General features: G+C 39.8%; 1 protein-coding gene across 2 annotated transcripts in view; it reads right to left on the bottom strand.

Moving 5' to 3' along the window:
• CDH13 (cadherin 13) overlaps positions 1-13,446 on the bottom strand; it is a 442,394-nt gene that overhangs the window by 132,834 nt on the left and 296,114 nt on the right. For both annotated transcript variants that reach the window (XM_066194692.1, XM_066194693.1), the window contains exon 7: positions 3,403-3,581. In XM_066194692.1, the coding sequence (XP_066050789.1) occupies positions 3,403-3,581 (179 nt within the window). The remainder of the gene's footprint in view (positions 1-3,402; positions 3,582-13,446) is intronic.

Genomic DNA, 13,446 nt, shown 5'->3' with positions numbered 1-13,446 from the left:
TTCCCTGTTGTGCTCTATTTTGTGTCATTTAGACCGTATACTTTGATGGAGGGCATCCTTCTCCTCTGAATTTATGAATCAAAATGTATTCTCCAACGGATACCTGGAGGTATAATTTGCCCCCTAACACTCTTCAATCTTTATTACTGACACATTCAAGGATGCCTAACTCCCACAAGGGAAAAAAACCCCCAAAACAGCCCACATTAATCTTCAAAAATGTGTCCTTACCTGCCTTCTGAAAATGAAAATGGATGTTCTTTGAGAAATTACCTGAGTTTTGCTTTAAACCCCCAGGATCATGCACTTTTGGAAACTATTTTGAATCTAAAAAAAATTATAAATAAAAGTCTGCTGGTGTGTAAATACAAACCCTGCAGTGTGCTGTTTCCTTGGAGGCAGGAAGAGCTCCCTCAGAGTGCTGCTGGATGGAGCCTGGGGGGTTCCTGCAAACCCTTTTTGTGCACACAGGACAGAAGGGATTTGTGTGGGTGATCCTGTATTATGGAAACAGCTCCAAAGTAACCCCATCACCCATCCCTGCCCCATCACACACCCAGGCAATTCCTAGCACATTGTCCCCTGAGATGCCAAGAAAAGCAAGATGAGAATTACTGAGATAAAACCATTCCTGTCTCACAAATTCTCCTTCATGAGGATTTTGTCCTCAATTTCCAGTTTGTGTCCTCCTAGCAAGGCTTTCAGGGAAAGAACACTCCTTCGTTCCGCGTTTCTACAACACCTTTCATGCAGGATTGTGCCAAGTAGCCAAAACATTTAACGTTTTCCCAGGTTCCCAACAATCAGGCATTAATACCTGCAGTTATTCTGCAGAGGAATGGCACATGGTACCCCCTCCAGCTCAGCATCTTTCCAAAAAAACACTAATCGAATCCTGGTGAGGTGTGGACACCTTATTCCCCAATCAGGAATCCACTCAGACGTTTCTTCCTCCTAAACTACTCAGACATTTTGTCCTCCACATTTTACTCCCCTCTGTCCCCACCTCACACAGACAATTTTTAATAATAATTCAATCTCACGAGCCACACAGAAATACATGAGTTATTTATATAACATCAATATTAAAGTGGTATGCAGATTTTTTTTTTCAGCAGAAAATCATTAGGCAGCTTGTCTAAAAGCTGCAATTATGGTTAAAAATAGAAGTTACACATCTTCAGCCGTGAATGGCAGCTCCACAGATCTGAAAAAGGAGGCCTGACCACCAGTTTCTGCTCAAGATTTATGGGCAGGAAGGGGAAGAGGCTGAACCCACAAAGATGACAGACATGAAAAACCAGAAAATATCCTTTTCTTCAAGCCTTTCCCTAACAAGACAATGTGAGACTGGATTTTAACTGCAGATAATCCGTAATTTTAGAGTTAAAATGGTACACAGCCCTACGCTTTGGCTTGTGAACCACTCAGATCTGGAACAACAAAAATTCCTCCGGAATTTCAACAGATCACAACTTGTCACGTCACCTTCAAAGTAAAGCTGTGGAATTGATTATTGTTAAAAATCATGAGGAATTCTGCTCACAGGATGTACTACCCAGCCATAGCAGCCATTCAGCTGAGGCCAGGGCTCTTGCATGGAGACAGCATCATTATTTCATGAATCACCAGTGACCTGTGGAAGGCACTGAGAAAAGAAGCCATGTTCATTCCCTTCCATTGATTTTCTAATTTTGAGTAAATTGGTTTAATCTGGGGAATGGTTATCTATGAGGAATAAAAATACCTAAAACCGTCTTCAGAAAACAGTAAAAATCTCTTGAACTGAAACAATGAATTTGGAAGGGAAACTTGAGAGGAGAAAGGGTAGTGATTTTATAAACATTAACTTGGGCACAATTCTGTGGCCAGCCACCCAAATAGGAATAAAATTAGAATCTCTTTAAACTTAAAAACACAGACCTACAGGCCCAGACCTTAGTTTCACCCTTAGTTTCACAGCACTGTGTGCCTGGTATCTGCCTGATTTACCCATGAGATGCTTGCTGTTGGAAAAGCCTGTAGAAAAATCTACCCACCTAGAAAGGGAAGTGTATGGGCAGCATTTTTACCTGGTAAAATGAAAAATAATGTGCTGAATATTGAGAACATTGGACAGGCCTGAGTCTAATCAGCTTAGCAGACAAGCTCAGTGACTCAGCACACGCCTGAAACATCCTGCAAGAACAGAATTTGGATGTCTCCAAGAATCTAAGAGTGCTCAAGGCCACTTCATCAATGGAAACTGTGATTTACAGTAACTCTTTTTCATGCCAAGATTTTATATATTCTGGTATCTAAACCTTTGGATTAACAGATTGCCTCCACTTTATTATCTTCTGAACATTAAATGATCATACCTAAGCTTTCTTTGCCATCAATTTATGCTCTCATAACGTTAATGATCTGTTAGAAGCATAGATTTTGCTATGGCAATTCACCTTAAAGCCACGTGAGGATTACCTGTTCCTTTCCTGCCCCTTTTTGTATTTTCTTTTTCTTGGCTATGGGGTACCAAGTTAATTAGTTCATTAAGTCCACTCGTAAAAGTACTCTAGGAAAGATATGGAGCACAAAACTAATAATCTAAGAGTGAGCTCTAAGCACAATTAGCTCTGGGTGTCACTTACTAACTTTAAGTTGAATTCCACTTAATCTTAAAATCTTCCTTCTCACCACACAACACTAAGTGTCTCATGCCAGATAAACCCTTTTTCTGACCCAGAGATGGGGTAACTCGGAGGTGTTTTAAAGACTTTTATTCCATTTTCAGTCTCATGAGAAGGGTGAGACAGTACAGATGTTACAATTCACACCATCAAAATCAGAAGCCAAACCATTTCCTAATTACAATTATAAGCGGTTTTTGGCCTACCAGCTTTTGCCACACAATGCTGCTAATGCTTTTAAACCAATAATCTAAAAATATGGGTGTGGGTCCTACTACAATGCACCTTTCATAGTTCTATTTCTCCAAAGTATCTGGTCTATTTGCAAGGTCATTATTTGAAACTTGTTTCTAGGTCCATTTCTCTCTCAACAATGTCTGTCTTATTCCATGGCCTTTCCAAGTCAGCACACTTTATCTCAGAGTTTGCACACAGATGCACAAGACTTTGTGAGCGTTCTGTCAGGCTTTGAGAATCCTCTACAAACCCATTTCTTCCCACAGTCTTGCACAGAAATCACGAACTACCAGATTTATAAACACTGACCAGAGCTTAGAACTTCTTAGGTCCAAGTAAGAAATAAACAAAACGCTTAAAAGACTCCCCCCAAAATCATCATCTGAATCCCCACACGACAACACTCTGAACGTCTCCTCACGCCCCAGAAGAAGATCAGAGGCACGACCATTAAAACGTGAGACTGGAAATAGGAGATAGGAAAGTGCTGGCTTACCTCCCTGTCCAGCAGCGCTGGGGACACCACAGTGACAATGTCTCCCTTCTCTGGGTCGATGTAGAACATGTTTGGGGAGGGTTTGGTGGGGGTCTGCTTCAGGATGTTGTAGCGCAGCAGGGCGTTGTCCGTGCTGGCGTCGTCGGCGTCGAACGCGGCCATGCGCATCACGGTGGTTCCTGGGGAAAGAGCACACACAGCAGGCACTGAGCAAAAAAACCCTCCCAAAATGGGCCGTCTGGACAGCCGGGGGGTTTAATCTGTGAATATCTCATCAACACCACTGAGTAGCTCCACTTGATATTTGTGCTTGTGTTCGTATTATCTTTACTGGTTACTCGGCCAACTGAAGGTTCCTGTGCTCTAACACAAATTCCCTGTCTCTCTGTGCTTTGAAGCCATTCACAGTAATTGCATTTCACTTCATGAACTACAGGTGTATCTCTCCCACTTTAAATTCTGCAGGCGGAAAGTCCGCAGATGGCTACAATGAAAACAACACTACAGAAATAACAGGAAGGTCTCTATTTGCATGGTGAAGTGTTGCAGTTCAAAATGCATTGGATGTCATTTCCGTCAATAAGAAATGTTGTAATTATTAAAGCCTAGATTGTTCTAATATCAATTTGTACAAATCTATGACCTCGTTTTTATGAACATCAATAAGACCCCCATGTCCATTGCCCCAATGTCCTTCCAAAAATGATTTCTTTATCAGTTTATCTGTAATTGCAAAAGTAAGCATTAGTTTGTAAAGCAACCTAACTAAACAATATATGGCCACAGCAAGATTAAATATTTCTACTGAGCTGAAGGTAGAATGAGATTCTACCAAATGACAACAAAGCCATGATTTCTTCATCAGTTTATCTACAATTGCAAAGGTAAGCATTTGTTTGTAAAGCAACCTAACTAAACAATATATGGCCACAGCAAGATTAAATATTTCTGGTAATACTGAGCTGAAGGCAGAATGAGATTCTACCAAATAACAACAAAGCCATGATCAAATCAAGAAATTCATTTCAATAGTGAATCAATGTCAAGTAACAGATCAGTGTGAGATATTAGCAAACTATAAAGTAAGGAATCTAGGAAGGGATCCGGTCTTTGGCCTAAAAATCCCAGCTGAAGAAATTTATCAGATTCCATGATCTACACCACTTCCATTGAAGTAACTTTGCACTGACACCATTATCTCATGTGTGAATCAGAGTGTCAGAGTGAGTCATAATTCTTTGTTGCAGATCAACTCCTCTGTGGGAACTCACCCTTTCTTTTTCTCCACAGAGTGGGCAAGTATTATTTTAAACTGTCATGATCAACACAGTATGAACATTTAAACACACATTAAAACAACATTTTAAACAGAGTATTTTCATTTCTTCATCGATCTGTAAGACCATAGGGTCTGTTTTCAGTTCTCACAGAGACTTCTGTGGCAAAATGAATACAAGAGGTTAAAACCTGATACAGACAAGGCCTGAGACATTAGATTGTAAGTGCTTCAATAACAGAAATATGTGTCATTCGTGTACAGTGAGTTTATTTTCTTTCTGAAGGTCTTGGATTTAAAAAATCAAATAAAAATGAAATATTGGGGTAAAAATAAAAACAAACCCTGTCTCATGTATAGACTGATATAACAACTGCCAGCTCACTGTTAAACAAACTCAACTGGCTTGTTCAGGTACATATTTTCTTTTTTTTTTTTTTTTTTTTTTTTTGGGTCCCCTTTTGTTGTAGCTCCCAGAGTACAAAGTGTTGCCTCTTCTTGTAGTGGCCTTGACTATAAGCTCTCAAAGGTTTTATTTCATCGCTGCTTTGGGCAGAGTTACCCCCTTGAGAAAAATAACAGAGACCTGACAGCATGTTGGTTTTATTCAGCAGTGATTAAAGGTCAGACAGCTCAAAAAGAAGCTTACCACTGGATACCATGCCATGTTTTCCAGGGTTACAAGATGATCCCAGCCCTGATATTTTCAGCTATTTTGTGTGAGACTGATTCAGACGAAAAGGGAGAAAATGACTGCTTTCTTTTTTTTAAGAATTAAGATTCACCCTCTTCTCACAAGTACAGCACAATGTGCTGGTTTTGGAAATTTGTCACATTTTTGAGAAGATTTTTTTCTATCAGTGTTAGATAACATGTTTCACAAGGGTCTCCCAATCACAAGGTTTCAGTGAAATAAATAAGGGCTAGGGCAAATCTTCAAGGGATCTTAAAGAGTGCCCAAGTTCATGTGAAATTAAATAGGTTTCAGCACACAATGGTCTCCTGAAGAATGCACTTTAATAAGATGCCATACTCAAGTACAGCAGACAACATTTTGAATGAATACACAGATGTTATTATTATTAATCTATGAGAAGAGTTGATGTTCAGCAGAGATTTAGAAACTTATTACAATATATATTAAAGTAGAAATCCCATTTATACAGTTGTCCTACTGAAATATTTCTGATGGTAAAACAGTGAAAGGCACATGTAAATTTTAAGATCTGATTTAAATCCCCTAATCTTTCGTTACTCTGGCATAGAACTGGCTTGACACAATGGCTGAATCTGATTCTGATTTGCCAGCTGCAGTTCTTTAACCTTTCAACTCTCTAGACATTATCTTGTTCCCTGCAATCATTCCTTTGGTGCATAGAGATAAGAATTCCAGCTACTCAGAGGAGCAGAATTTTACATTCATTTTGCATAGAGATGCCAGCTCCAGGAGGAAAGCTGGAGAGAATTTGATGCATCTTTTTTTTATGCTTCTTCTCTCAGAAGTTTTGTGGTATTGGCTTCTGGCTGCCATCAAAGAGGCATTTAAACCTAATTTTAAAGTTATTCTATTCTCACAAGTTCTCATTATGTGTAAAAATGCATATAAAATGTGGGGCTGTCTTTAGATGTTGTTATGTATTAGCACAGGTTGTGTCTGGTTTTTGTTTGGGAATCAATACAGAAAACTTCACCCCTATGTGCTTCATACTTGTGGCTGATGCCTCAAAAATCACAAGAGTTTTAATCCAGCAGTTAAAACATACACCTGGAACACTTTGGAGAAGTCTAATAGCTACATTCCCAGGAAGGGAATTCCCTGTCCTAATTGAGGTGTCCACAGAGAGAACACAAATAAATTGGGATTGTACCACCACAAAGGATAATGTTTATACAGAGATCTCCTTCTTAAAAGTACAGTGGCCCAAATGTATGTTTTGAAAGGCTCTGCAACAGACACCCAGTCCAAAAGAGCTTCATTCAAGACGTGCACTTCCTCAGTATTTCTCCTTCATCATAAACTTTTACTCTTCATAAAAGATTCATTTCCCCAGGCCCATAAACTGACTACATCTAATTCAGTGTCATTTTACAAAAACTTCCATTCCTGGCATCAATCAAATGCAGCTGGCTTTGAAACCACACAACAGCTTGCTGCATTATCATGTTAAACAATACATATAAACTTATCAGGCTGGGGAAGGAATGTCTGCAAAATCAGCATCTTCTTCATTGTGCTGATGACGCACAGACATCCGTGGAGGAAACTCTCCCAGGAAAGCTGCAGTTGTGTCTTGGTGTGTGTCAATATTCAGGGTTTATTTGTCACACTTTCTGGGCAGAATCCCTCAGAATTCCCAGAATCAGTCAGAACCTCCCATTGCACCTCCCAGAGCTCCTCGTTGGTCAGGCACTGATCCCACTCCCATTGCTCCAGAGGCTGTAGCTGTCAGTGCTGGTTATTTGAAAATATTGGCAAAATCTCCCCTTAGGCACCAAGAGGTAAAATACAACACATGCACAGTTTGGGAGTGATTGGAAGAGACGGTTTCTAGGGAAAATCTCTTTAGCATTTAGTTAATAACCTCTTAACAACCTGTCTGACCCTTTCCTTTTCCTTTCCTTTTCCTTTCCTTTTCCTTTCCTTTTCCTGGAAAATTTTAACTTTATGAGAGCTACAGAGCTCAAAAATTTTTGCCCATGGAGTTATCTCAGCTGATTTTCACTCTTTCTGTGGTTCTCCACTGTATGTTCAGTACATTCAATGTTTTCTACATGTGTTACAAAAAAGGCTTCTTCTCTTAACTAACACAACTGCACTGAAGAGTTGTGGTTCCACCTTCTCCACAAGTTCAGCTGTGTCTCCGTACACGACAACATTCTGTTGTACAATGGTGTATTTTCCAAAAGTACAGCTATTTTAACCCAAGAAGGAGGACAAAGAGTGAAAAATGGGATGAGGAAGGAAGAAATCAAGAGGGTTACCTGTATCTCTAGAGCCCAACTTTCAGAAATTGGAACTAAGCAGAAAGCCCTCCTGACTATGTTCTCATCATAACTAATTACATGTTTGATTATCATTTTGTGCTTCTAGACAAAAGGCCCCAGGGGAGCAAAACAAATATAAGAAGAAAGGTCTATTATGGTTCCAGTCAAGGGCATTAGAATTGCAATTATGTGTATCATTAAAAACTTGAAGGCCCTGCTCAATAAAGACATTTAGTAAGAATTATTGAGTTCAGGCTTTGAGCATATTTTATATTTGTATAGGGCAATAATTTTCTAGCCTTTAGGGCTTCCTCACATTCTCTATTTAGATGTCTGGCAGGTTCTTTTAAGCTCTAAATTAGGTGGTATCACTGAGCAGAACTCTGGGAGTGCCACTGTACTGCAGCCAGCAGGGCTGGAAGGGTGAACTGGTGAACTGTCAGCTGTGGCATGAATAACAAACAAACTTCTCCCAGTGCACAAAAGAAACTTCAGTAATATTAAATAGAGATGAAGAACTGACAAGAGCTGTTACTATCTATAGAGAGCTAATGCAGTCAGAAGCATATAAATTGAGTAAGAAATAATGGGGCATTCCCAGCTGAATGTTATGACAGAACAGAGAAGATGTATGGGCAGGTCAACCTTTAGCAATACTGGTATTTAACCTTTTTTCCCCATGAGCAGCGCAGTTGTTTTGGCAGAATGAATTATTCACTCCTGGGATGTTTGGGACATGACTTATACACAGCCCTGTCCCCAGCCACGCTGCAGCCACTGTCACGCTGCGGGAACTTTGTGAAGAGCTTTGAGGTATTCTCTGCTCCAGGCCAGACATTGATCTATGAAATGTCAGTGAGGGAATTTGCATTAGCTGGAATTATGTGACATGGATCTCACTTTGGTGTGTTGTATTTTGTCTGCAGTGCTGGGGATGTTTCCTTCTTAAGGGTAAAATTGTGTGGTGAAAACATGGGAAATTGTTAGCCCCACCAAGGATTCTCAAATTGTGTTTATTGTCTGTGCACACACCAGGTAATGACATTTTGTGGTAGCATATTCATACTGAAATTTATCTCTATTTTGTGCAGATACAAGAAACTGTGAAGAATGCAATTTATTCTTTCAGAACACCAAGATCCCCTTCACAGATTTTGTGTTGTACAAATCTCATGATCCCCAAACAAGATAACCCACATTTTAGACTCTGTGCATCTTCCCACACACACAAAGGAAAAAAACAATTAAAAACATATACATGAAGATTTTTGCCTAATAGACCTACAGATAGCACGAAACAGGTATTTGTATGAGGAGTAAAATCAATGACGTCTAATTTCCTATCTGGCACTGCCCAAAAATTCATCCCCTGAATAGATAAGAGGACGTCTTTTAGAGGGATCACACAAACAGACCTACCATAGCTCTGCCTTCCCCTCAACAGTTCCCTCAGCTCTAATCATCACTGTTCCCCCTGCAGCAAACCATCCTCCCTTGCCCAGGTAAGGGGAATCCTTCACACTTGTTCATTTACAGTCTCTCCAGATGGACTGGGAATTGCAAATTTACTAAAAGAGGACTTAGGACAATGGAGATGCAGCTGAAAAAAATCCCCACTATTCTTCCTCCAGATATAAACAGGCTGCAGGTTTAAGCAAATCACCAAAGATTTTTTTCTTAACCAGGATTCTCCCTAAGTAAAAATGTCGCACTCTCATGCCTGTTTCCCTTTTGACCAGCAAAGTTTAGTAAGAAAAAGCATGAATTACTTCTTGGCTCATGACCACAAGCTATAAAACGTCCCACTGTTCTAATATTCTAAGTGCCAATTCATAACATAATCTTATATGTCAGATCACATAATTCATAAGGCAATATAACACATTCCCTTGAAGTAAATGGTTTAATGTAAATGATGATATGCATTGAACATCTCGCAGCAGGCGGACATGACAGAGCAGTGATTTATGAGAGGAAGAATATCTATTCAACACACAAAGAGCAAGATTCAGCCCCAGGCACAAAAAACACAAAGGGCCCACATTCTCTATGGAGTTTGGCTAGCACTAGGAATCAATCAGGAAAATCACAACAAATAGAGACTAGATGAGACATTTTGACATCATTAAAATCAACCCCCTGAAAACAAGGCAGGACCGTTTTCAAAAAAAAGACAGACAAGCAATATTGGCTTCTTTGCTGAAAGGTCAGGGGCAGAAACTTCCGGAATGCCTGTGGAACTTATCCCCACGAGTGCATCTGGACACCAGTGCAGCCCAAATCCCACGAGGAGTTTGGTCAATGCCAGCTGAACTCCAGCTGCACCAGGGGAGGTGGAGGGTGCTGAGCTCTTCCCTCTGCCTTTATAAAACCATATATAAAACTTTATAAAACCTTTTTACCAGAGGTAAAAAGGCCACAACCTGACACCTCCTGCCCAAAGTGCCCTGCTCAGACTCTGAGCCCTTGGCCTGAACTGCCTGGCAGCTGAAGCTGTTTGTCAGAGATGCTCACAATCCACCTGAGGCACCGTGCTGCTTTCTCAGGTCCCATGGAAAATTGGAATTGCCTGCAATCATTCAAATTTGATTTCAGGCGTATGCAAGCTGTTTAAATGCAGATGCAAACTTTATAGTCAAGGGCAAGCAGAGAGCTTACTAAAAATATACATTCTGCACTTATTTCTATTTTATAATCCAAATGTTTTCTTTTAGCTTTACTTTACCTTTTCCTTAACAGTCTCCAGTTCTTTACCCTTTCCTCTTTATCTGGGTGGTAGAGTTGTGGTCAGAGCAATGCAAATTGTTAACAGACAGCAATTTTTAAAGTCCTACAAATAAATCAGGCCTGATGTAAATTTCATATCCAGAAATACCCGTGAGAAATTACCTCTTGAATGTGGTAGAAAGCTTCCCCTAAACTTCATGACAAAAAATAAACCAGGAAAAAATTAGATTAATCATTTAACTTTCTCCCCCAAGAAAGAAGCTAATATCCAGTTTCTCCCAATCTGTAAGCAGGGTGGCATTCTTAATCAAGATAAATGTAGAAAAGCAAATAGAGGTTTCAGAGACTTCACTTAGGTTAGTTAAAAAAGGATTGACAATTATTTGCATTCTGAACTTCTGGGAGAGAACTGACCATCTTTCACTTCAAAGCCACCTTCATCTTGTCTCCATCCAGGCCTGCCAAGCAGAATTAGAATTCTGAGTATTTACAGGAATGGCAGGAGAACCAAGTACAGACCCTTCTCTTAGCTCTTATTAAACAAAACACTGCTGATCACTGGGAACCCACTTCACATCCTTCAAGCCCGGAAAAACTCTGGATTTGGAGACCAAACTGCACTTCCCAGTTCTTGCTAAACAGCCCAGGTATATCTGATCCCACGGCCCTTTCACAGCACCAGTGCCCTTTGGAAAAGAAACTTGGGGCACTGGCAGGGAGGGAGGAGCAGTGAGGTCTAAATCAGGAGTATATTAAAACTGAACAATGCTTGATAATGAAAATGAGAAAAAAATATTTGTCCTTCATTCCAAAAGCAAATTATTCCAAATTGGAAAAAAACTCAAAATAGAATATCGTAATGTATGGACAATAAGTGCCTATTTTTAAAAAACCCTAAAAATTACAGTCAGTGAGAACTGGGTAATAAGAAGCCCTGGCTACACTCTGTGTGTATGTTCTGCATTTGTTCTGGAAAAACAACAGAATGAAGAGATTTTTCTAAGAAGGGAACATTTTCACAGATTTCAATAATCTTTTGATCAGGGCCACACTCACAGATGGAAGATCTCATTCCATAAATTACCTGCTTTTGTAAAGGAATTGACTGACTTCTTACAAATATAAGAAAGGCAGCAATTACACTCCCCTGTCTCAGTGGGCTTTAATCAAAAACACGTCATTACTTCACAGAAATCACTTTGCACTGTTCTTCTATGTCCAAGTAAGGCACCCTGGCATCCTTCCTGATTAAAAAGTAATAATATTATGTTTTGAAAAGATCTCTTAGTGCAAGGTCAATCTTCCCTGATTGGAAATGTTTTTTGAGACAGTGGGCCAGAATTTCTGTTGATCTAATCCAGCCCAGCCACTGCTAAAGCAAAGATTTATCTTAGGTCAGGCTGTGGAATACAGGATTGACCTTGAAGGTCTGTGTTAGGTATACACAGCATTACCTTGCCTTTATTCCTTTTTTAACTCCCTAATTTCTCACTTCAACATATGTGAAATGAAAGACAAAACAAAAGGATGATCTGTGCCTCTTTCTTTTTTTTTTTTTTTGGTGCCTCTTTTCCATTGGACCCTTTCCCTTCTTGCTACCAGGAATTTACATAAGTATCCAATTTTTCACATGGGTGTAGGGTAATGAATATACAGCACCACAGTCTTCAGCAATTCCCAGAACCTGGGACGTTCTCATCTTTACTCTTTGCCTGTTAACTAATGTGAACTGGTTGTGCTTTAATCTCAAATCACAAAGTGGGAATAGACTTGGAACACCCAGCCCTGTTACCCCTAGTCTGCCACTGGGAATCTCAGCACCTACATCAATCCAAAATTAACCCAGATAAGCCGAGGGTGCTTCAATATTACAAAAGCAGTGCTAATGAAAGAAGGATCAGATGTCCTAATGAGGAGGCAAATCATCTCTCATGGCTTCTACCTTCCTCTGCAGGAACCAGAGCACACACTTAATTCTGATGGATCATTTCATCTCTGTATTGATTTCATCGTCAAGTCCCAGCCAGTTGATCTATTAAACATCGGAGAGTTTTTATCTGAGGAATAAGTGTTTCCATCATAATACAGGATCTTTTTAGGTGAGTTTTGTTTTTCTCCCCCCCCCGCCTTCCGCAGCTGAACTCCTGGATAAATTATTTGGTTGGTCTCCTAGTGTCTGCCCCGTCGAACTTATTTAAATTCACCCTGCCTGAGCAATATTTCATAATGGACTCCACTGCTGCATCCAATAAATAAACTGGGCAACTACTCCCTGTTCTTCATTCAGAGAATTGCATTAAGCCCATTGCACTTTTCTGGATAAATCATATCACAGATGCAGTAATTCCTATTAAAACTGAAAACAGAAGTGGAGTATTTGATTTGAAGGTCTCAAAGTAAAGATGGAACAAATCCTTGGTGAGGATCACAAGGCATGTCTTGGAGAGATACCCTTAGAAAGGATTCATTCTTCCCCCATGCACTCTCCTAAACCCAGTTCAGCAGTAAAGGAGTCCACAGGAGGAAGGATAAACACCATCAGCTATTCTGGAAACCTGCACTTCAAACTGGTCAGCCTTTAAATCAAGTCCACACAGCTCACTCCCTAAGAGCAATCTGGAATAACAGAAGATGGAATTGTTTCCTGCCTTCTTCCCTGTCTTGAGACTGAAGTATCTGCATGTAGAAATCTTTGCAGCCCTTCTTCAAATGATCTTTTTTGGTTAAATTGTATTTTAAAGGCACGGATAGCTGAGTTTAAGAAATGGTTCAGATGCTGCAAGAGTGTGCTGTGTGATTTTAAAACAGGGCCTTGAAACTATCTTGTATAAATCACAGGGTTCAAAACTATCCATTTTTGTAACAGGAATACAATTTGGGGTGTGTGATATATATTTTCAGTAGGGATCCTGATATTTTTTCCTGAATTAAGTCATGAGTTAAATTGCTTAGTTCAGCAAGTGTGATTAATTTCACTCAGTTACAACCATTTTAGGATCACATATCCAGTCTTTTTGGGGTTTTTTATAGTTACTGAAGAGGGAGGGGTAATTTTG

Source organism: Chamaea fasciata, unplaced genomic scaffold (genome assembly GCF_029207755.1).
Source record: "Chamaea fasciata isolate MVZ Bird 193981 ecotype frontalis unplaced genomic scaffold, bChaFas1.0.hap1 SCAF_12, whole genome shotgun sequence".
NCBI lineage: Eukaryota > Metazoa > Chordata > Aves > Passeriformes > Sylviidae > Chamaea > Chamaea fasciata.
This window is presented reverse-complemented; position numbering and strand designations above follow the sequence as displayed.